This window comes from Dipteris shenzhenensis, chromosome 18 (assembly GCF_047967505.1).
Source record: "Dipteris shenzhenensis isolate YYH24624 ecotype China chromosome 18, Dip_SZ_1.0, whole genome shotgun sequence".
Taxonomy (NCBI): domain Eukaryota; kingdom Viridiplantae; phylum Streptophyta; class Polypodiopsida; order Gleicheniales; family Dipteridaceae; genus Dipteris; species Dipteris shenzhenensis.
The window spans coordinates 54325229-54350349 of NC_141613.1; the positions used below are offsets into that span (position 1 = coordinate 54325229).

At 46.9% G+C, this 25121-nt stretch overlaps 1 protein-coding gene across 8 annotated transcripts in view; it reads left to right on the top strand.

The window, feature by feature from the left end:
- Positions 1–25121, top strand: part of LOC147891431 (uncharacterized) — a 122729-nt gene that overhangs the window by 10553 nt on the left and 87055 nt on the right. For all 8 annotated transcript variants that reach the window (XR_015542593.1, XR_015542594.1, XR_015542595.1 and 5 more), the window contains exons 2-3: positions 4139–4406; positions 4532–4757. Coding sequence is in view for 5 of the 8 variants with exons in the window: in XM_087389505.1 (XP_087245631.1) it covers positions 4153–4406; positions 4532–4757 (480 nt within the window). In the remaining 3 variants the exon portion in view is untranslated. The remainder of the gene's footprint in view (positions 1–4138; positions 4407–4531; positions 4758–25121) is intronic.

A 25121-nucleotide genomic window follows, 5' to 3' on the forward strand; every position in this document is an offset into this window, starting at 1 on the left:
TAAGTCTGATATTCAGGCAGAGATTAAAGAACACAAAGCTAGATGTGATAATGCGCTGAAGATTAGAATAGGGACTCCCAGAAGATTGGTACAAAGAGGAGGACACATAGTGTGAAATATTGACAAAGATCAAAGCAAGCTTGCCCAACATTGAATGGGTGGATGATGATGAGTAGGATGATGACGACTCCAGGCCAGTTTCTATTTTGCACTATAAAGGTCATGCAATCCTTACACTGAAGTCAAAAGATATGCGGATCAAGCTTCTTCGACAATCTTACAAGTTGAAGGTCACCAAAGTATGGGTAGCAAAGGAGCTTACACAAGCTCAACTTAAGATTAAGGCGACTGAATTAGCTAAAGTCAGGGCTGCCAGAAAGGATGGAAAATGGGCAGTTTACCGTGAAGGCATAGCAATCAGAGAGTTCAAATCAAAACCAAGAGACTCTCAATCTTAAACTGATTTATGGCTGTTTACTCTTTCTGACTATCATGTAGGTACTTTAAATAATATGGGTTGCTTTTTGCACTCCTCGGGAGCTGCCATGTGCCCTCCCTAAAGCAGATGTACTAGAGGGTTTCTTGCTGTCCCATAGACCTTTTGGTCTCTAGTGGACGTTAATAGACTTTTCTTTCTTTTTTCTTTTTTTTCTACACAACAGACACTATGGCAGTCACACTTGTACCGTCTCTCTCTGGGGTCCAGGGATACTTTCCAATCTCAAGCATGGATACCCGATCCCTATCTATTCAGCCACGAGGTTGTACCAATCGTGTGCCCTCTGCCTAGGAACCACTGCCTGTATATACACTATCTCTTAGGAAAACCATAGCGCAATCACTACTGAAATTGTCCTCCATTAAGCATAGCAAAAGAGCATCCATTTCAGTTCCAAAAGGCTTACACTCAGCCTAGGATTGTTTCTAGCTGCCAAGACTTTGTCACACAATCCGCTGTAAATGCTTCAAGTGCCCACTTGTACACCCACCTTCTCAAAGGGCATAGCTAACTCAGCCATCATCGAAAAAGCTTAGAACAAAGATTCCACGTAACTAGAGCTCCAATGGGAACAGCTAGCCCTTCTCTATCAATTCGCCTATGACAGCCAGCTCACCCATAGCAGCTCATGATCATCTGACAAAAACACTAACAAAGCCTTGGGAGCAACCCGTGAGCGCTGACAATAACATTCCGTACACATCAGCCGTACACCTATATCTACTCCATGCTGCCTTCGTACACAGACCGTACAAGGCTGTACGTTGGTCTTCCGTACAGGTCCTGTCCTCAATCCGTACCCTGCAATCCGTACTGCAATGATCCGCACTTTGATGTGCGAGTCTCCGTATTGCGCAATCTGTACACAGCCACATACCCTTCCATACAATAGGCCGTACTAATGCTGTTTCAGACCTACCTAGGTGCACTGTGCACCCGTACAATCGTGTACGGTTCCCGTATGCACAACCCTTTGTGTAGGCTCCAACTGTACAAGCCCATACTACCAACAATGCCGTACCTGCCCGTACACACATCACGTAGCTATTCCGTACGCAGCCAAAAATTGTGCAATTGACTATCTGTTGTGCAAAAAGTCTCTCTTCCTTTGCTCATGAGAAATCCTGTTGTCCATTCACTGTACGTGTGATTTTTTCTCCTTCCAGGTGCTTCCCAAGGCAACCTTGCCAAAAGCATCAAAGCATGGGGAAATGCCACGTGGCATCCCCCTTGTCATTTGCCCCCATTGCATCTCTAGTGGGGCAATTTTAAAGGCCACAAATGACCAACTTAAACCACCAAGGTTATTTGCCCCCTCTTTGGGACCAAACCGCAAAATTCACCCCCAAGGCACAATTCCCTAGGGAAAACTTTGCACACCCACATCCAAGGGCCCTACCCACTCAGTTTCCTAGAGTCCTGCCCCACACAAGGACAAACTCATGCCCTCGTGACATACGCCTCTTGAAACATGGCAAGTGTCCTCGATCGCATCTTGATGTTACTAGGAAACGCAATAACTGAAATACATGTGAATATACCATCATTAATACATGTATTACAAAGTGACATATTATATACGATTGTTTAGAGCCTGGGGTAGCAATCCATATACACTGCAAAAACCTCATAGTGACTAAACTAGTACATCTATCATAGAAGTCTTAAGGTAGATTTACTATCAGCAAGTAGTACCTCCGGTGAAACATAAAACGTCACCAAGCGACCTCTAGATATCTGAGTCTGTCTGTAATAAAGAGACAGAGGTACTACTCCTCTGTTGAGCATCAGGCAATGCTCCAAATCTATGCTTTGCTAAGTTTGAAGGAGCCACAACCGGCTCAATTTGAAAAGCCTCTTTGTAAGGTTGCAACAAGTGAGGTGTGTTTATCAGATCACCCTCTTCCAGCCACTTCGCATACAACGTTGAATGACTCCGAAGCTTCACTAGATAGCGACGGGGAGCTTTACCTCTAACTTTCCTTCCCTTATGTGCCAATACTTGCTCTGGAACTAAGATCTCATCAAGTTCCTCAACCTTTGGCTACACACAGAAGGCACATCTTGTGGCACAGGAAAGGTTTGAGAAGATTCACATTTCAAGCATTATAAATCCTCCAAAGATCTAATAGCTTCAATCAATAAGCTACGTCACTAGTCTGCTAACATATGATGCAAATTCCTACAAAAGCATCCATCTCTTGTCACAAAGCTGGCCAAAGAAAGTCTCATTTGCTTTCACTAAAGCATCGGTATATTGATGCCCTGCACGCTAGGCCGAACCTACGTGCAACACCAGAGACGACCATGCATCTGAAGGAATCCATCCCTGAAAGTATGTTGAAAATGCAGCTGTCCATCAGACAACTGTGTCTTTTCAACAAACTCAGTGTTCACCTTATTAAATTGCTACAAGCTCCATGCGTTTTCTCCTCCACCAGAACTGTAATTGTTGTCGGTAACATTACCTACTATTGAACCTCAAAGGTGTCAACCGTAGACTTATCCTCATCTGGTGAGGCTGCTTGAGACACAAGGAAACCCTTGAACTTCAAAATGTGATTTGTGACATGATGCTTGGGCATTGTGTGTGTCGCTGCAAATTAATTGATTGAATTTGGTCACAACTACTCATTGAGGGTGCTTACGTGTAATACACAACTTCTTCCAATATATTTGGAAGCTCTAGCTAGTTATTGACTTTGCTCCACTTTATGATGGCTATGTGGGGGCCTTCTTCGTTTTAGTGCATGTATTGGATACCTTGTTAAATTGTTTGAAGTTTTACTTGAAGGTTTTAGCTAAACCTGTTTTGGAGAGCTACTACAGGCAGGGAGATGCTATCAGAGAGAGATGCAGTCTCGAGGTTGCAGGCTGGTTTTAAATGCTATCATTTATTCCTTTGGGCACATTAGTGGGCCATTGGAACTGATTTGGATGCCTATTAGCATGTATGGTGTGAGCAGAGCCCAGCAAGGTTGTTGCTTGGGACATTGATGCCTACTGAGTGTGGGGTGTGCATTGAATGCAAGTGTGGTTGAATCCACTGTGTATCTTGTCTGCAAGGATCTCCAAATAATTGAAAGGGGCGTCAAGGTTTGGGGCCAGTCTGTCTTTCTTTTTGAGCAGGAGCATTCTGGCTCCCAATCCATGCTGTTGTTTATTTGCTGAACTGCTTAAATGAGAGCATTGGCTGGTTAATTCTCTTCTGTCTTTCTTTTTGAGCAGGAGCATTCTAGCTCCCAATCCATGCTGTTGTTTATTCCCTGAACTGCTTAAGTGAGAGCATTGGCTGGTTAATTGTCTATTACTTCCCTCCTGTTGGCCTTGAGGCCAGTTTCAGCCACCTTGGTGGCATGTTGCTTATCACTGTCTACCTTGATACAGAGAACTCTTGACATCTACCCTCAACTCTGTTGATGGTGAGGTAGCTGTGCGGCACATTAGACTGCCAAGTTCTGATGTTTCTGCTGTTATAGGGTCTATGTTTGTTACCATTCAAGCTGGATTCGCATAATGTAACATACTTTTGTTACTTGCATCTGCTTGATCACCTAGGTTCTGCAAGCTGACAATCTGGTACTCTTGGTCTCTGTCGGGTTTTAGCAGTTTTTTTAAGAGTCATATTGTTTGGACCAGGGGGAATTGATTCAATGGACACAGTAAGGACTATGCTGACACACAAGTATCCGTACCCGCATGAGCATTCTCGGCATGCTATTTTGGCTGTTCTTGCTGGGTCATTGTTTTTCATTTCAACAGACAATATGCATACACTTATCTATAAGCTCGACAACAATTTAAAATGGTGGTCCATGTATGGATGTCTGCTGGGTTTTTTCTACTTCTTTTCATCACCATTTTATGGAAAGACAATCCAGCCCAGCTACTCCAACTTCAGCAGATGGTAAGTTTCATTTTGAGTGACCTTCAAAACTTGTGAGATCCTATTTTCATTTATTGGGTTTTGATTTACAATGGATGATTTCCGTGAGTGCGAAAATGTTTAACATTATGTGTATGTGTTTTCAGGTATGTGGCTTGGCTTTTAATTGCAGCATGCTACCATCTTCCAAGCTTTCAGTCGATGGGAGTTGATTTGAGGATGAACTTGTCATTGTTCCTCACATTATTTTTGTCCTCCGTTATTGCTTTGGTAGCCTTTCATATAACATTTCTTTTTTTATGGTATATTGGGCTTGCGGCACGCTTGGCTGGAAAGCGACCAGAGATTCTTATTATATTGCAAAACAGTGCGGTACTTTTTTTTAACATAACTATTATACTTACATGCCTTCTTTTTTTGCTTTCTATACGGATATAAAGTTTGGTGCAGTCGTTAATGTGAATCTGTGTTCTTTTGTAGACGGATCAATTTGAAGTGCTTCTAGAAGTGAAATAAAATTGTGTTACACCTGAATCAATGCAAGAAGGGATGGGATAGCAAAAGCTGCTCCCAAGCCCTATATTTACCTTTCAGAATCAAATCACAAAATAAATGAGATTGGAAAGTCTCTATCTTGAATAGTTACTTGTCAGCAAAAAGAGCCAATCAGGAGAGTTGTAATGCCAAGTCATGTCATACTACTCCATCAATTGGAAGAAAATGCTGCAACTCCGCACTTTGAGGAAACTCTGTGCTTTGAGTCTAGAAGCCTATAGGAAAAATTTCGGGCCTGGTAGGAGGGAGTACCCTCACAGGAGTAGTGGGTATTCTCTATGGAATAGGGTAGACGAGAAAACTGCCTCTACCTGCGAGCTCACCTCCAGCCCCCCCCCCCCCCCAAGGCCTTCTTTTGCGTCGCTATGGCTTGCTGCCCGGCAGCCTTTGTTGTGGACTACAGGGTAGGGGCACACTAATCCCCCGCGGCTCCTCCCTTTGCGCCTTTTCTGCCACAACCATCGTATGGGTTGCCATACAGTCCATGCCCGGGGCATTCCCCTGCTCTTGGTATCCGCCAGCAGCCCGTTGCTGCTCACATGCCCGCTCTTGTTCTCCGCCAGCAGCTTGTTGATGCTCTCACGCCCATACAACACTGCAAGAACACTCCTTGGCATCCGTAGCAGCCCATCTGCTATCTCCTGCAGCTTTGCTGCTGCTTGGCGCTACCTCTCCAGCCTGGGCCCCTTGTGCATTACCCTTGCCACTCAACTTTGGTATAACAGCTCGTGAACACGCAGCAAATCCAAAGCCCTCCATGGGTCAACTGGTTCTCCCTTTGGCGCTCTTTGATCGCCACCCAAAGGAGAGTTCTGACACTAGGGACTGGCATTGTACACTCATTTTCCTCTTCCATTGCTTGACCAGTTCCCTCAAGTACATTGGAAGCTGCTCCCAAGCTAGTGGAAAGTTTCAAGCTCTTTGTGGCTAGTTCTTCTTCGTGGCAGCTCACTTGTGGAGTTCGGGAGCTTGCTTGTGGAAGAGCTTCGGGGTCTTTTCAAGGCTGGGCCGGTTTATTTAATTGGTGGCCTTCTCCTCGCGAGCCCTTTCTGCCTCTTTCTTCCTTTCCTCCTCTCCCACCTTTTGCGGTTGGTGTGGTTTATTGCTTATTGCTAGTGACTGGGACATTGGTGGCGACCTTTGGTCTAGCCAGAGGGGCTCTATGGCAGCACCCTCGACTCCCTAGCTGTCAAAGTTCTTTTGTCACCAGCGGATAAGCAACAGGTACAACATGCAATGAATCTCTTACAGGACAGGGATGTCATAGGCAGTTGTGAATGCAACTAGAAAACAAAGGTCGAGTGCATCAGTTGTATACAAAGTGTGTGTGAGAGAGTTTGCAAAACTCAGATAAGTTGCAGTGATGGCTTCACAGCAACATGCCCAATCATTTCATGAGGGAATGGCAGAGTCTGAGATTCAGCAAGCAGAGACAAAGAAAATGCCTACAGAGAGCTGATTACTCAGTTGGGAGAGGCAAGAAGCGACCCTTTGTTTCACAGGATGGTACAACCCCTTTTTTGAGGAAGAGGCAGAGAAGCCTCCCTTTGGAGCAAATTAGGAAGTGCTGGGTAAAAGATATCCTTGAGTCCTACTCTTTTTTCCACAGATGAGGTATTGGGAAAGAGTAAGAAGTCTCGCCATAAGGACAACCAAAAGAGGAAAAAAGAAGGTCCTCTTCCAAGAAAAAAAAGGCGAAGCATCATCATAGTTCATCTAGTTCGTCGACATCTTCTAGTTCTACCTCTTTATCCTTGACATCATCTTCTTCTTCTGGATCCTAAGAGCCAAAGAAGAAGAAGAAGTAGAAGAAGAAGAAGAAGAAGAAGAAGTCCGGCAAGAAGGCAGAGACTAAAGAGTTTAAAGCTGGTGGGAAGTTAGTGAGATTTGCCACTTACAATGGCCACTATGGCCAAGCTGAAAAGGCAATGCAGTTCATAAGGCAGTTTGATGTTGCCTTCAGCTTGGAAAATTTCAATGAGTCCTCGAAACTTCGTATGGTTAGTTTGCACTTGACTGGTACACCCAGTGCATGGTGGCTAGCTAAAACTGCTAATTATACAGCTCCCAAGAAATGGAAGCATTTCAAGAAAGCTTTCTATAAACAATTTATTCCCAAGCAATGTCCTCCTAGGTTGGAAGAGTATGCACATGGAAGCACAAGATAGAGTTGAGTCTTATAATCAGAAATTTTGGGACTCATACTTACAGGTTTCACCTTTGAAGAAATTCTCTAACAAGACTCAACTTAGAAAGCATTGGGCAAGACTCACTCCAAAGATACAGGCCCAAGTGAACAATAAGGATATCAAAGATATTTCAGATCTTATGCATTCAACCAACGTGGCTAATCTTATATATATGCAAGATCCTACTATTGTGCCTTCACTACAGGCAAGGATACCGGGGGATAAAAAGTCAGCGACCCCCTAGTGTGGCCTGTGTTCTTACTACAGTAGTTTCCTAGGCAAAGATCCAAGCCATTCAGGAATGGCCAGAGCTGAAAACTGTGCATGATGTCCGTAGTTTCCTAGGCCTGTGTTCTTACTACAGTAGTTTCCTAGGCCTGTGTTCTTACTACAGAAGATGTATCAGGCATTTTGCGGACATAGCCAATGTTGATAGTTCCAGATTTGTATCAGCCATTTGACGTGGATTCTGATGGCTTGTGGGGAATGTGTTGGGGCTGACCACAGAGCCAATCTTGATAGTTCCAGATTTGTATAAGCCATTTGACGTGGATTGTGATGCTTGTGGGGAATGTGTTGGGGCTGCATTGCATCTGATTGGTCATGTAGTGGCCTATGAGAGAAAGAGACTCTAGGATGCAGAGAGATATCTGGGACTCTATGAGAAAGAGTTGCTGGCTGTAATTCATGCCATCCATACTTGGAAGCATTATCTTTTGGGTGCAGATTTTATAGTCAAAACAGATTACCAAAGCCTGAGATACTTTTTGACTCAGACAAAACTCTCCGTGAAGCATATGAAATGGGCAAACATGCTGTCAATGTATCATTTTCAGATTCTCCATACTGCGGGAAAAAGGAACAAAGTAGCAGATGCCTTGTCTCGAAGACCCGAGGTGAACAATGTGACTATTGCCTACCATCGGGATCTGGAAGACATGAGGGAGCAATATGCTAATGATGCAGATTTTGGTGAGATTTTACAGCAATTGCAGTCTATCAGTCACTATTCCTTGAAAGATGGATATCTAATGAAAGATGACTTCCTATGCATAACCCAAGAGATCAAGAAAAATAATTTGGAGGAATGCCATGCACCTCCCTATGTTGGGCATAGAAGAATTAGAGTAACAACTCAAGCGCTAGAGAGGTATTTCTTTTGGCCAGGGATGCGAAAAGATATACATCAGTTTGTCACTGAATGCCTTACCTGTTAGAAAGTGAAATATGATAGACAGAAGGCACCTGGCCTACTTATATCTCTTCCTGTACCTCGGGCACTGTGGGAAAGTTTCGCAATGGACTTCATTTTTTAATTTGCCAAGATCAAAGTCAAGGAATGATGGGATTAGGACTATCATTGATAGATTCAACAAGCAAGCTCATTTCATTCCGGTTCGCAAAATCATAAAGATAGATCATATGGCAAGCATAAGTTGACTAATTATTGATCATAATTAATGAGTTCTTCTTTTATTTAACTATGTTCAAAGAGTTACTTTCATTTGGTCAAAGTATTGTCTTCGGTCAAAGATACTTAACCTTGGTTAGGAAGATATGGCTTTGGCCAAGATGATTAAGCACGGTTAACCAAGCAATTAAAGTGCTGACTTCGGTCAAAGAGTGTTGACTTCGGTCAACGAGACTTGGGTCACGCCAAGAGGGTTAACTTTGTTAACCAAGGTGCGCCAACTTCCGTTGGAGAGGTTTGGCCATAATTAAGGCGCTTTGACTGATGGTCAAGCCCCTTAATTATGACCAAGAGAGTAGACCTCGGTTGACTAAGAATTGTGTTCTATGTTTTGTTCACATGGTTGCTTGGTGGGGATTCCCATAGTGACTAGAACTAGTCTACGGATTATTATTTGCATGCAAAAGCGCTGACCATTAATGGGCGCCATGGTTGTGCGCTTTAGTTAATGGTTGCGGATTGTAGGAAGGATTGAAGAATCCAGTAATTTGGAGCTAGACGAGTGCTTCCGAGATCACTCACATGACCAAGTGCTTCGAAGACTCCATAGTTGCCGCTAGTGGCATGTAATTAGGAAAGTAGATTAGATTTTTTACACTTGGCATATTACCAAATGAATGAGCTTGAAGCTTTTGTAAAAGTCTTCACGTTTTGAATTTTGTAACTCAGCTTCCACGCTGAACTCTCTTTACTCAAATCTTTCAAGTTATAAAATATTCATGGGGGTCCATCCCGACAAGTTCCTGGGCCCTAGTGTTGTGTGTGTGTGAGAGAGAGAGAGTCTGCACTAAATTGAGGTTTTTCACCGAGAGCAGACCCGAGGTGGGGTGGGCGACTTGGGCGGCTGAGTGGAGTTAGCGTTGTAGTCGAGAGCTGCAGAGTCAGGCCCTAAGACGGAGAGCGACTCTTTAGGAGCGGGAGAGAGCCCTTCGTAGAGACCTTGCATGTATCGACAGACTGAGGGAGAAGGATCCGGGATCTCAGTGGCTTAGGGATCGCCTGGATTGTGCACGCTTGGAGCTGCAGGATTTGGAGGTTCGCAGAGCAGAGTTTTCATACTACTCTTCATAGGCCAGGTGGGTCCGGTAGGGTGATAGGATGACTAGACAGTCTTTCAGGCCACCGGACCATGGTCCGTAGGAACCCAGCTTCAGCGGCTTCGAGACCCATAGGGACGCATGCGCATGGACCCGCAGGAGATCCTTGAGATGACTACAACCTTCTATAGCTAGCTTTTTCAGTTGGAGGAGGCATCGACTGTTAGAATTATCACCATAATTCATGGCAGTGACCAATGTATGACTAATAAGTGGGTTAGGGGCACTTTTCCCTCATTAGAGGTTTTCCCCCCTAACCACAGTTAGGATACCCAACTGCAATTAGTAGTTAGTGGTTGGGTTAGTTAGGGTTTTGTCACTTTGACAAAATCCCAAGTTTTGTATGTTGTTTCTATCTCTTCAATGATAGTGTGTTGACTCTCACATGTCTGTTCTGTCACACACACACACACTTGTGCTCACGCTTTGTCTCACATTTCATATCAAAGCTTGAGCTCCCGGCTCTGCTCCTCACCCACAAGCTTCAGCTCCTTCGTCAACAACCCCTGTGTCTACTCCTCACGAGCCGCCCATTAGCCGTTGTTCGTATCTGCACACCCCGCTGTGTGATGCCGTACACCCAGCTGTACACCTGTTGTTTGTCAACGCCATACAACAGACGCCGCCCATACATTCCTGCACACATCGATTGTACATAGGACCTGCAGGCCAAACCTGTACGTACAGGTACGCAGCTCATGTGCTTCTTTACCGTACGCTACCCGTTAGCTGCTCTGTTCGTACGCCCGTCACCTGCCACGCCATACACTCATACTACGTCTGCTGTATTGCTCGCATTTGCAGTTCAGCACGTGACCAATTCTGTGACAAGTGCAGAAGAAAGCAATGATGTGTGGTATGTTGACTCAGGTGCATCAAACCAGATGACAGCCTGCAGCTTACTAGTACAACCGAACATTTTGGCTGCTTCATCCGTATAGCCAGTGTTTGTTTTGCATTTGGGGTAGTGTTTGGATTTTGCAAGAGAATTGCAATTTTGGTCAAAATTTGGGGCTTTTGGGAAATTTGCCCTCTTTTGATTGCAATTTGCGTGTAGAAATTGGGGCTTTTGTAATTGGGCTGCAATTTCTCAGTGTATGTGACGTTTTGGACACTTTGTAGGCAGTTTTGGACTCAGATTGAGTGACATTGCAGATATATGCCTTTTTTTGTAGTGTCATTTTAGGAGTTTTTGGCATATGCAGGACATTTGGGTGCTTTTTGAGTCTTTTATAGGCTCAGACAGCAAGCTGTCCTTTGGTTTTGGACACCCATTTTCCTATATTTGGGGCTTTTGGATTTTTGCATGCGTTTTGCAGAGAGATCTAGCAGAGATTCAAGTGAATTTATGCTTGTGGGCTGTTGCATTTTGAGTCATTGATTGGCTCTTTTTTCAGAAGTTGGCAGTTTGCATCAATATCCCAGCAGGGATTTGTGTTGTGCACCTTCATTCCCAGAAAGGAAATTTTTTTGTTGGTATTTGCTGCATTTTCTTTGGCAGTTATGGCCTAGAACAATCCCAATGAAGTGTTTGAAGTCCTCACACAGGAGGATAGGTTGGATGGTACCAACTACTCCCTATGGAGTTTTATGGTTCACAATATCCTAGTTGGCAAACACTTATGGGACTATGTCAATGGGGATGAACCATGGCCAGAGAATGTGGTTGCACCTGCCACTCCTCAACAAGGTGGAGGAAGGGGTAGAGGACAAGCTCAAGGTGTAGGACAAGTGCTAGGTGCAGCAGCGGTGGTTTCCATACACGATTAGAAAAGGTGGGATGCATGTGATGTACTACCACTTTCAGCTATCTCCCTTTCTGTCAAAAGATTTATCATTCCACACATTCGGTCATGCAAGACCTCGAAGGCAGCTTGGGATATTTTGGAAAGTATGTTTTCAGCATGCAATGATGAGCAATTGTTGAATATTGATGAGATCATTCCAGATTCAGAGATGGTCACTACCACTGTGAATTCTCTTCCTGAGTCTTATCTTGGCTTTCACACCTCATTGATTTTTTATTTTTTATTTTTTATTTTTGTTTGGGGGCAAAAAAGAGACTTCTATTAAGTAAGAAAGAAACTTGCTAGAGCAAGCTCTGAGCGGAAATACATCATGCTAAGCATGTAATAAAAACACCTAAGAAGAATGAGGTAGAAAGAAACCAAGGCTGAGGCTGAAAATGCCAACTCAACCCTATAGAAGTCTCGGCAAGCAAGAGAGTCTCTCTCCAATCCCTGAGAAAAGTAACTCTCCTGGAGGAGGCTGCTCGAGAGAATCCCTGCATGGTCGCCCATATGGCCATCAGAGTGTGTACCGTATTTGTCCAAGTACTGGCCAAGATCTGATAAGGGTGAACCTGAGAACCTTCCGTAGCCTCAGTGCATCTGGCTCTCCAAATGTGCCATGCTGCAATGCTAGCTAAAACTTCCCATGGAGAGCCAACGGAGGAATGAGCAAGCCCTGAAGAGAGTGGCCGGAACATCCTCTAAAGAGCACGACTCCACAAGGTGTCGTCGGATGTGTAGAGCCCAAGACGAGTCACGTCTCTCGAAGAAAACCTAGGGCCCTGAAAGAGTGAGCCAAGCCAGTGATCCCCAGGTCATATAGAAGGGGAGGCGAACAAAAGTGCTGAAAAGCCTTGCAATCCCCTTCCATACGATTGTCGCCTGTCTGCAATCCCAAAGGCAGTGTTGTACCTTCTCCGAAGCAGAAAGGCAACGAGGGCAAGTACAAACCTGGATCTCCAATGATTCACTGCTATCCCACCATGAATAGAAAGCCAAAAGAAGAGAGTGACCTTTCTATTCTGGTGGGATTTCCAGAGCCTCTGCCAAAAAATTTTCTGCAAGTCTGCAGAAATCTGATAATTCTCCCAATGAGGAGCTCTGGTGGGCCTCCAACCCCTACAGCTGAGCTGGAATTTCCTGGCATTACTGACCGTGTAATGAAAGAAGGGGATGCCTCTCTCTCGGTGCCCTTCATCTATCCACTTCATTCCCCAGGGTCCCACTGCAAAAACTTAATTGGGACACCTCCATAGAGCCACAGCCTCCATGAGCCCAGGGCAATGAGTAGTGGGTCAGGATCCAAGTACCACTATGAAAGAGAGCCATGCTCCATGAAGCCCACTACCCTGACTGGCTGAAACGGCACCTCCAACAATATATCATACGTGGAATTGGACAACCTACCCCCCAAAGAAACATCAAAGACTAGGGCATCCTCATGTGTGTTCCGTAAAGCAATCACCTGCAAAGGAATGCCCGATCTGGAAAATGCCCCCATCCAGGTGGAACAAGTAATAGGCATGTCATCTGTGTCCACCCAATCCAAGGGCAATGCTGCATCAATCTGTTGAATTCTCCCTGCACTCCCTCTGAGATTATGAACCACGTGGGCCTGACGGTTTGCAGGAAGCCTCCTGAAGGCTTTACGTGCTCCCACAGTAGATGCAGGGCCCCTCTCCCATCTGGGCCACTGCATGTAAAGAGAAGCTCCAAGTGGTCTGCCATGCTCATCCAAAATACTGTCGTTCTACATGATAGGCTGCCTTTCAATCTCTTCACGGGTGGACAGGGGAATCCTGCGAAGAGTACTTCTGAAGCTGGCCCATGCTTTCAGTATAGCAACCATAAGAGGGGAAGAAGGAGATCTGAGGTGGGCTGTGGTGAAAACTCATCTGGTACTGTGTATCCAATCATCTCCTAAAGTGGGTGTGCGAGATTGTATGCATCTGACAAAAAAGTCCTTCCAAGGCTCTTGTCCTGGCATAAGTCCTCTCACAATGACCTTGCAGAGTAAGGCTCTGCACTATAGATCCGGGTCAATGATATCAACCCCCTTCTCTTGTAGGAAGAATCAAGGTCTCCCAAGCCACCCTGGCTGTGACATCAGTTGTGCCATCTAGACCACTCCATAAAAAATTCCGTACGGGTCTCTTGAGCTGAGTGATACAATCCCTAGAGTGGCACCAACAAGAGCATACAAACCATGCTGTGGCTAGAAGAACCTGGTTAACCACCACCACTTTGGATGCCAAGTCAAGTTTGGCTGAGCTCCCCAGAGAAGGAGCTTTCTTCTGATGCTCTCTAACATCGGAGCAAACTGTCGTGAAGGAGAGATGCCCACCCCAACCTGGCAGCCCAAATATCTGACGGAGACACCCCTCTATACCCAAGTGAAACCAATATCATTACCCCAATCCGGAGTGTCATCATCGCAAATCCTAAAACCATTGGATTTATGCCAATTAATGTGTGCATCTGCAGCCGTGCAAAATAAATCCAAGGCTGTTCGGAAGGAAGTGAGTGTCCTAGGGGAGGCATCCAAAAAAACAGCTATGTCATCTGCCAACTCACTATCTAGGAGCTCTTCTTCCCGGCGAAGAGGAAGCCTCAGCCCATAAATATCAGCTTGAGATCTAAAGTAGATACTCATAGCTTCCGCCACAAACAGCAAAAGAAAAGGGGCAAGAGGACTGATCTACCAATCTGAAATCTGTCCCCTCTTACCCCCCCAATAAGCACCTGGCTATGGGCTGATCTGTAGAGAGAGGATACTCCTCTAATCCATGCATCCGAAAAACCAAAGCGAGAAAGAGTACCCTCTAAAAAATCCCAGTCTACTCTGTCGTAAGCTTTCTCAAAGTCCAAGAGTAGAATGGCCATCCTCTGGCGGCTCTGCATGGCCCATTTTGAGGCCTCCCAAAATGAGAAAATATTATCGAAAATACTTCTGTCATGCACAAACCCTGTCTGTGTGTCATGAATCAAATCTGGAAGAAAAACGTGAAGCCGCATACTGATGGCTTTCGCTAGAATCTTGTAAAAAGTATCCAATAGAGTGATGGGTCTCCATTGTGACACTAGATTCCTATTACCCGCCTTTGGGATGAGATAAATGAGACCATCTGTAAGTGAGTCAAGCATCTTACCAGAGTCCCACACGCCTTGCAAGGCTGATGTAATGTGATCACCAATCTGCTCCCAAAAAGTATTAAAAAAAGAAGGGGTAAGTTCATCCAAACCTGGGCACTTACCCTTGTGAAGGGCAAGTAATGCAGTCTTGAATTCTGCATTGGTGAAAGGTGCATCAAGAGAAACATACATCTCATCCTTCACCAATACAGGGATACACTACCAAATAACCTCTCTGGCATCATCTATGGCTTGTGTGCCCGGATCTGCAATAAAAAGGGATGCAAAAAAATATGAAGCTACACACGTGACGGCATTAGGATTTGACTATAACACCCCATCTGAGTCAACAAGCTACGAGACACTATCTCTACTATGTCTGGGTCCATGAGTAGAGAAAAAGTGTTTGTTGACCGTGCTACCCATCTGAATCCAAAAGGATTCCGGTGCATGAAAGGCATACTCTGCTCTCTGATCCAACAATATCTGTATATGAGCCCTTGCTGAAGTAAGGCGCTCCTGAATCCAAGCATCAGTGGGTCTCTTCTGCTCTTCCCTCTGAAGGGACGCTAATTACTGGCGTATACCAATCTCACGTCTCTTGGAATCAGCGACTGTATAATAATAGTCACTAATTTCGGATAAGGCTGCAGCTACCTGAGATGGGCGGACAACTCCACCCTGTATGTGAGAAACCCAAATCGGTAAAATATCCTCCGTGAGGCTGTCCTCTGCATAAAAGGCATCCGGAATCCTAACACTGGCAGAGCGTCCTCTCCGATGAGGCTCAAGAATCTACAACAACACTGGAAAATGATCTGAAGTCAAGATAGTAACTCTTTCCAAAAGGAGACTGACTCCCCTCTGTTGTTGGGGGCATACAGATTGAGAAGACCAATCTTACGTCCTCCAATCAAAATAATGATCCATTGAGCTCTAGAGGGGGAGATAATACCGTGACCAGCAACCAAGGGTAAAATAGAAGGAGAGACCAAAATGCAAGTACCTCCCCTTGTGCCTATAGCAGGCGACCAGAAGGTATGTCCTGAAAGAAGTTTGCCAGATTTAGAGCAATCACTGGCATCCAACTTGTGTTCGTGGATAAGAAGGATATCAATAGCACCTCCAGTGATACCTGGATGAAGCTGATTCCGGATCAGCTGCCTATGGCGACGGTGTGGAACTCTGCCTAGGCCCTGTATGTCCCAGCTGACTATTCTCATCGACAAGAGGATGGTGGGCGGAAAGGCTTACCCGACCTAGTGGAGGAGACCAGCTTCCCCTGGGCTGAAATGCTCCTGCTGAGGGCAGGAAACTCAACAGGTGAAAGGATTCCCACACTTGTTGAGGGGGAGGCCCTATCAAAAGAAATCCCAATGACCGAGACCCCTAAAGTGGAGGGCACAAACTTCTCATCATCCATGAAAGTCGCCGAGTCTGCCAGTGCCAAAAAAGAGTTCCCGAGAAGCATGTCTGGCCGAGGAGTGCGCAGAAGACCTGCACTCGTGGAAGATGGAGGAGAAGGACCTGCCAGGCCTCTATCAGCAGAACTGGAGCTGGGAGCTGAGGAGGCCTGTGGCAGGGTTGAAGAGGAATCTGGAGTCCTCATCTGTGCATGCATTCCCTCGGTCGTCCTGACTGTGGCAGGAACAATCTGTGGGGAAGAAGTATCGGTAGCCTCCTCATGATCAGAAACCAAAGTGACTGGGGCTGGTACCGGTGCATCTAAAGGCCCCTCCTGATGTGGAATTGTAGTGTCTGGGGCTGTAGCAACATCTACCTCTGGAGTCTGGATGGTGTCTATCTGAACCGGATCAAAGGTCTCCTTCTGAGGTAAGGGAGCCACTCTGATCGCTCTCCATTGTGGTACTGGGTGTGCTGTGGGATTTGGGCGTCCTGCTGTCCCTGGTGGTCCTGGGGTGCGCGAAGCAGGGCGCCCTGTTGCTCCTGGTGGTCCTGGAGTGCGTGGTACAAGGCGCTGGGGAGGTGCAGTTGGGGTACTACGTGAAGGAGCCGCACCAGAAGACCTCTTGGGTTTTTTCTCTTCCTTGGGCAATCTCTAGCAAAGTGCCCAAGGGTCTTGCAAATCCTGCACTGGTCCTGTCTACGTGCAATCTCGACTCTCTGTCGAAAGAGAGAGCCATTTGGGCGTTGAAGCATGATGTGGTTATCTGAGATGTTAGGGTCAGAGACAATGACCCTAACTCAAGGCACCTTGTCCGCTCTGACTGCCTCTGCCGAGAAAGAAGGCATGCCAGGAAGAGGGGGGATCTCAGTGACCACTCCGAATGTGGCTCCGATAGTAGCAAGAAGTTGATGGTAGACCTGAGGAAGACCAGGAAATCTAATGAATAGTGATGTGACCTAACTGTCCTCCTCGACCGGATCGAAGCCCAAGGTGTAGGGCAAACAAAAAATCCTCCTCGAACCCAAAGCCAGAGGATTAGCTTTGAGAACAAGGGCTGTGGAGTCGTGAGAGTCAAAAACCACTTTGAAGAATCCACGTCCCAAAAGTCGAATATCCCTGAGGTGTGGGGCGAGATCTCCTGGTAATGCCGCTAGCATCGAGTCTCTGGCTTGTGATCTGGAAGGGTGTGACCCAAAGATGCGGGCGAAAAGTGATGTGGAGCCTTCTAGTTCCACATCTTTCTTGAGCTGCTGCAACTCGTCTTCTGAGAAAATGACGGTTCTCGCGGCCGGTGGAGGTGGACGAAGATTGGCTAAGTGGGGATCCATTTGCCAATCGAAGTGAAAGGGCCGATTCAAACACTGAAAAAGCTCCATCCGTGAAATTGCTGCCCAGGACGCCCTAGAACACGGGCGCAGGAAGAAGGAGAACAGGAGAGGGAAGGAGAGAGAGGAAGAGGAGGAAAGGAGTCCGGGGGGGCTGCGGGGGGGGAGGAGGAGGTAGGCTGCGGGGGGAGGCAAAGGGGAGCTGGCGGGTTAGGAAGGGAGGGGGCGGGGAGGGAGAGGGAGGGCGGGGGAGAGGAAATGAAAGGAGGGGGCGGGTTAGGAAGGGAGGGAGGGGGCTGGCGGGGAGGGGGAGGGTGGGCGGGGGAGAGGAAGGGAGGGGGCTGGTTAGGAAGGGTGGGGTGAAGGAGGGGGCGGGGGGGGGAGGAGGGGGGCAGGGAGGGCAAGGGCAGCAGGCAGGGGGGGAGAGGGGAGTGGGCGAGGGGAAAGGAGGGGGCGGGGGAGGGGGAGGAGAGGGGCGGGGAGGGCAGGGGCAGCAGGCGGGGGGGGAGAGGGGAGCAGGCGGGGGTAAAGGAGGGGGCTGGGGAGAGGGATGGAGGGGGGCGGGGGGGGAGGAGGGGGTGGGGAAGGCAGGGGCAGCAGGCGGGGGGGGAGGGCAGCGAGGGGAGGGAGGGAGGGAGAGGGCAGCGAGGGGAGGGAGGGAGAGGGCAGCGAGGGGGGGGAGGGAGAGGAGGAGGAGGAGGGTGGGGGAGGGGCTGACGGATGGGGCAGAAGGGCTTCACGGGGAGCAGCAGCAGCTTAGGAGTCAGAAAAGATCCTTCTCGTGGCTACCACCTCATTGAATTTGTCATTGAGGGGGGTGGCAACCCTCTCACTTTTCATGAGTTGATAGGACTTTTGTTGTAGGAAGAACAAACCAGAAAGAACATGGCTTCACGAGCTGGTGAACATTCGATGCTTTCAAAATTCAAGCCCAAAGGGAAGGGGCAGCATAAGCAGGTCCAAATCAGCCTTCAGATCAGCATAAAGCTGATTCTGGACAGCCTTCTCACAAGGCTAAGAATGATGCAGAGAAGCCCAAGAGAAAGGGTGTTTGTCATTATTGCAAGAGGCCAGGTTACTACATCAGGGAATGCAAGAAAAGAATTGCCAAGGAAAAGAAAAAGGATTCTGCTATGGCTGTCACAGATTCAGCTCCTCATGCACATGATGGTGGTGATGCTTCAGCCAACTTAGTAGAAGAAGAGTGCCTTTCCGACTTGCAGTCCTGATTTTCAGATGGTTGCTCCAAATATTACAGCCACCTCTGAGGATGGCTCTTAGCTTTTCTGACTTGTAGTTATGATCCTTCTAAGGATTTGTGTGCTTTCAATGTGAATGAGACATTGAATAATTGGTACTTTGATAGTGGTGCCACCAAACATATCACTTCCAGGAAGTGTTTGTTTGATTCTCTGCATGCATCACCCGCTGGTCTTGTGCCAATAATTCTTCTTATTCCATTTGTGGCATGGTGAGATTGTACTTACAGCCACAAATGGCACAAATTTCAGAATTCATGATGTGCTTCATGTACCTGGAATCTTGTACCTGGAATCAAGGAGAATTTGCTTTCAGTGTCCTCTCTCAATAAAAGAGGATTTCAGGTTGTCTTTGAAGATGACAAGTGCGCAGTCCGAGATAGGGAAGATGACTATGCCTCGAGACTATTTGGCACGTTGTTTCGTGGTCTTTTTCAGCTTGATGTTTTTGAGAAAAGACGAGATGATGCACTTGTAGTTTCTTCTCCCAATGCTGCTATGCAGAATGCGGAGTTATGGCATGCTAGATATGGGCATATGAGTTATGGCAGCTTGATGACACTTCAAAAACATTCTATGGTTGATGCTTTGTCTCCTTTGAAGTCACCTCCCCGTCATGCTTGTGAAGGGTGCATACTTGGAAAGATGCACAGTTTACCCTTCAAAAAGGATGGTGCAGTTTGAGCTGTTCGGAAATTACAGCTCATTCATAGTGATGTGTGTGGTCCCATGAGGACTCCTGCATTGGGTGGTTATCTCTATTATGTCACATTTATTGATGAGTACTCAAACTACACTTGGGTTTATGGTTTGAAGAAAAACTCAGATGTGTTTAAGCATTTTTGACACTTTGTTGCCAAGGTTGAGAATGAAACAAGCCTCACGGTTCAGATTCTACGCACTGATAGAGGAGGGGAGTATATGTCTCATGAATTTGAGGCTTATTTGAAAGAGAAGGGCATCACACATCAGCTTATAGTGAGGCTTACCCCTCAGCAAAATAGCAAAGCTTAGCGGAAAAATCAAACTCTTATGGACATGGATAGATGCATGCTTACAAGCAAAAAGATGCCTCACCGTATTTGGCTTGAAGGTCTCATGTGTGCCAACTATGTTTTGAATCGGGCTCCCACTAAGGCTTTAAGAACAAAAACTCCTTATGAAGTTTGGCATGGCAGAGGAAAGATGGCGAGATACCTGAGCTGCCAGGTAGGCATTGACATTTCGGCAGAGCAGCAGTTCAGCCCGGTCCTAGAGAGTGTTAGGCGGAAGCTCTTATACTGGAGTTGTGCCACACTCTCGCTTCGGGATGTGCTCTAGTGGTGAACTAGGTACTCCTAGTCACAGCGTGGTACGTCGCCTCGTGTTGGTGTTTTCATCGGGGCTGCATGGGGCAGCTACGACGCTTAGTACGAAACTTCCTCTGGTCGGGATCGAATGGCACGCACAACTTTAGAGCTAGGGTGGTCTGGTAGATAGTGATCTTGTCCTAGACGTAGAGTGGACTTGGCATTATTGAACCAAAGATGCAGAGCAGATCCCTCTTGGGCGAGCTGTTGTGAGAGGCCTTACCCCAGGTATGGAACCCTGGACACTTCTACTCCAGTTGGGGCTTCTTGGGAATACGCCTCCCATTGGTGAGCAGTGGCAACAGTCCTACAGGTGAATCCTCTCCGAGGCTGCGCTGACAGGGAAGGGTTCTCTGTGATGCAGACTCATTGCAGGATGAGTTGGAGATGGAGGAGGAGACAGAGGTGGACCTAGAGGACCTGGAGTGGCAGAGGGTAGGATTGTGGGTTGCTTGGCAGGACTTGGTACATCGATCCCTCCATAGTCTTATCGACCCCTGAGGGAGTAGTGTGGCACCTTTGGATTGGGGAGGGCAGACCCTTATGTGACATTCAGTAAGACCCAGGGGAGTGGTTTTGGCCCGCCCGTATAGGGCACTCGGACTGGGTAGAGGAGGTCTCCTTCTCGTATACCACTCGCATCGGGCGTCCTTTACAGCTGAAGGCAGCAGCATGGTCCCCTTCGAGGGAGTGCCACTGGATAGAGCAGGATGTTCCGAGAGAGGTCATAGGTCGCTTTTGGCCCCGCCTCTGGAAGAGTTCGCGCGTGCAGAAGATTTCTTATTTCTTCAAGCTGTTGGCGCATGGGGGTTTGCCTATCGGCCCCTAGCTAGAGCAGATGCGGGTAGATGGCAGATGCACTGGATGTGGGGATGGAGTTTTGGAGACCATCCCGCACTGTCTATGGGGTTGCCCTGCTCCACAACGGATTTGGTTGGCGGCCTTTAGGTTGTTGCTAGCATGCAGAGGATGAGTAGGGATTTCACGTGGGGGATGGTGGCCTTGCTCATGGTGGGAGGCCACGCCTTTGCAATCAACCCTGTCACGCCAGCTTACAGGATACATGGACAGCAGGTTTCCCCGGATTGAGATCCATGACGCAGTTCAGCTCACCCGTTCACGCCCACCACCTCTCCCAGAGGATGGTGTTTGAGAGATTGTCTCGAGCATCACAGCCAGGTGCAGCAGGGTGATGGGAGGCCATTCGACTTCTCTGAAGGCTACTCTAGTAGCCATTTGGCAGGATATCATCTTCACCTTGCACGCCATTTGGGAGCGCGGTACTCCAAGCTCGAGAGCGGCTGTTGAGAGGCGGGAGCGCTTCTGCCAGATATGGCCGGCAGGAGTTTTCTACACCCTTTCCACGAGGGGTATTCGTTGGGCATAAAGACCACCAGCATGGTTGCTAGCTCCTGTTTTGGAGTCTCTATAGGCGATGAGCTGTGAGATCCGGAAATAGATGGTTGTTCTTGTAGCTGGCAACCAGTTTTTCTTTTCTTTGTTTTCATTGACAGCTCCTTTTGGAAGCTGGTTGTATGGTTTTCTCAAGCATTAATAGAGTTTACTTATTCTTGAAAAAAAAGAAGCGTATAAATCCCTAGTACATGTGTCCCATTGGCTCCTTAGAGCACGAATGTTATATATAATATGACCGAATCTGGGATAAAAGTATTTTGTCATTTACCATATCATCTCCAATGGGCTGGCTTCAACGTGACACCGGATCCTCCTGAATGAGATGCTCATGATATTCTTCCAAAGGGTTCCTCTAGCTGCACGAGCCTACTCATCTCCAATGGGCTGGCTTCAACGTGACACCGGATCCTCGTGAATGAGATGCTCATGATAATCTCCCAAAGGGTTCCTCTAGCTGCACGAGCCTACTCGACCTTCTCCCTGATATCCTCGCCCACCATGCCCCTCTCCTGTTTGCTTTCTCTGCTGTCCCCCCTTGCTTCCACTTTCTCAGCCTCTCCATTGTTTCTAATGCCCTTTTTGCCCTTCGTGGGTTTGGTCTGCCCCCTCCTGCTGTTTTTCTCTTTTCTTGCCCATTTTTTCCTGGCACTTCATCTCTGCACAGGCCAGTGGCTTGCACTCTTCATTCGTCATGACCTCTGCCTGTTGGGCCTTTTTGTCAGCCTTTGAGGCATTTTGTCTGCTCATTTTCCCTCCAGCCTGTGCTCTTCTGAGGCATTTCACCTCTGCTCAGGGCAGCACCTGCGCTCTTCTTTTGTAACCTCCAGGTCCTTCTCAAGGCCACCTACCTTCCTTTTGTCACCTAGCCTTGCGCGCACCCCTGTTTTCTGCCTCTCTTTTCTCAGCCCTTCTAGATTTCGTCTTCCTCTTCCTTCCCTCTCAAGGGAGGGCACCTTCCCTGCTTGCTTCTCTTTCTTTTACCATCTTTCTTCCTTTTTCCTTCCACGTCCTCTTAGTTCCGCTTCTTTTCTTCTTAGTGTTGTCCTAGACTGCTTATCCTTCTTTGATTGATTGACTCTATGAGAGGCTCTTCAGAGGGTGACTCCTTGGTTTGGCTAGAGGAACTCTACTGGCAGCATCCTTGATGCCCCAACCACTAGGAGCCCCTCTCTCAATTAATGAACTCTAGAACAAGGTGCTTCTAGGACGCGTTCCGGGCTTGATGCCAATTAGACACCAGGTTCAGGATTGGATTCAAGTGAGTCTACGAGTTGAAGGCAATCACATACAAGAAGTCATGATATATCGGAGGAGAGTCTTAGCCATTGGAGGGGAGTCTTACCCATCTCGCTGAGCTTGGGAGAGAGTGATTAAGGCTCTAGTTGAGCAGTCCAGGTGTCTTGGGCCCACATGGGGTGTTCTTCATCACTTGGTACTAGAGCTTCATGGTGGACGACATGGATTCTGCCCACTATGTGCCTACCTTCCCCCTTACACTGTTTTTTAGGTCTCCTGAAAGAGTACCAAACCATCACAGTCCATGGTGCTTGTTTTGGTGACCCCTACTCCCCAATGCTCTAGTATTGAAGCCTCACCTTCATTCATAACAATAAGCAAGAATTCTTTTTCCAATATCATTCATTCATATGTACAAGTGAACGAATGTCACATTTATTCATAAGCGAGAATTCTTTTTCCAATATCATTAATTCATATTCATTCAGATGCTCGTTTGGGAGAGACTAAAATGAAATCGTTTAGACTTCACAAGCAGTTGTAGCTTGAATGAAGAGATTTGGCCTACTTTTTGATTAGCCTTCTCCTTTAGTGCTAGCCTTCGTCATGGCTGAGTTTGCCCTTCATCTCCGGAGTGCCGACAGAAACTCAGTACGAAGACTTTGTATAAATGGATGCTCAAGTATGTGTGGGTGTGTGGATTTGTATGTGTGAGAGCATACTTTTATACTATGGTCTACACCCACTGTTGGGCGCTGATGATGTATGTGGGGATGTCATAGTAGCTAGTCCTTGCTATGCGTGATGGAGTTTATGGTTTTCAATCTTATGAGTGACTATCCTAAGATTGAAACTGCACTATGTTGTGTTTTTAGAGGATGAGTTTGGGAATGTTCCTGGATTCATCTAGGTATATGCTTCTGCCGTATTAGCGGACATGCGAATTTCACCTTGTGAAGTTTTCGTCCAAGTTGCGGCCTGCTGGTATTGCGATAATTCTTTCTATCTGAAATGGTGCGTTGCCCTATCAGCTAGATTTAGATTTAGATGCTCCTTTGGGAGAGACTAAAATGAAATCGTTTAGACTTCACAAGCAGTTGTAGCTTGAATGAAGAGATTTGCACTACTTTTTGATTAGCCTTCTCCTTTAGTGCTAGCCTTCGTCATGGCTGAGTTTGCCCTTCATCTCTGGAGTGCCGACATAAACTCAGTACGAAGACTTTGTATAAATGGATGCTCAAGTATGTGTGGGTGTGTGGATTTGTATGTGTGAGAGCATACTTTTATACTATGGTCTACACCCACTGTTGGGCGCTGATGACGTCAGTGGGGATGTCATAGTAGCTAGTCCCTGCTATGCGTGATGGAGTTTATGGTTTTCAATCTTATGAGTGACTATCGTGAGATTGAAACTGCACTATGTTGTGTTTTTAGAGGATGAGTTTGGGAATGTTCCTGGATTCATCTAGGTATATGCTTCTGCCGTATTAGCGGACATGCAAATTTCACCTTGTGAAGTTTTCGTCCAAGTTGCGGCCTGCTGGTATTGTGATAATTCTTTCTATCTTAAATGGTGCGTTGCCCTATTAGCTAGATTTAGATTTAGATGCTCGTTTGGGAGAGACTAAAATAAAATCGTTTAGACTTCACAAGCAGTTGTAGCTTGAATGAAGAGATTTGGACTACTTTTTGATGAGCCTTCTCCTTTAGTGCTAGCCTTCGTCATGGCTGAGTTTGCCCTTCATCTCCGGAGTGCCGACAGAAACTCGGTACGAAGACTTTGTATAAATGGATGCTCAAGTATGTGTGGGTGTGTGGATTTGTATGTGTGAGAGCATACTTTTATACTATGGTCTACACCCACTGTTGGGCGCTGATGACGTCAGTGGGGATGTCATAGTAGCTAGTCCTTGCAATGCGTGATGGAGTTTACGGTTTTCAATCTTATGAGTGACTATCGCGAGATTGAAACTGCACTATGTTGTGTTTTTAGAGGACGAGTTTGGGAATGTTCCTGGATTCATCTAGGTATATGCTTCTGCCGTATTAGCGGACATGCAAATTTCACCTTGTGAAGTTTTCGTCCAAGTTGCGGCGTGCTGGTATTGCGATAATTCTTTCTATCTGGAACTCGTGTCCTCTCTCAGTCAACCAGGCCACCATCCCCAAGGTGTAGTCCCTCTGAAGATGCTACATACGGGTCACGATCCTAAGGGCTCTCATCCAGATCCTGGCTGCGCTATGACAGTTCTAGAGGCAATGCACGATCGTCTCCAGGAAACCAGCACAGCAACAATGGCACTGCCCCTCCACTGGCATCTGCTCCAACCACGGTTCGATGAGCAAGCCTCCGTGGGGCTCAGCAAGAAGAAGTATGAAATCTTCCTCGGCCGCAAACTCAACCATAACTGTGTCCAAAACCTCGAACGGACATTCGGGGACACTCTCTGGGCCACCCAATGTCTCTCCCTCGAGGGGGTCCACTTTGAAGAGTCCATCTGAAGCCTCG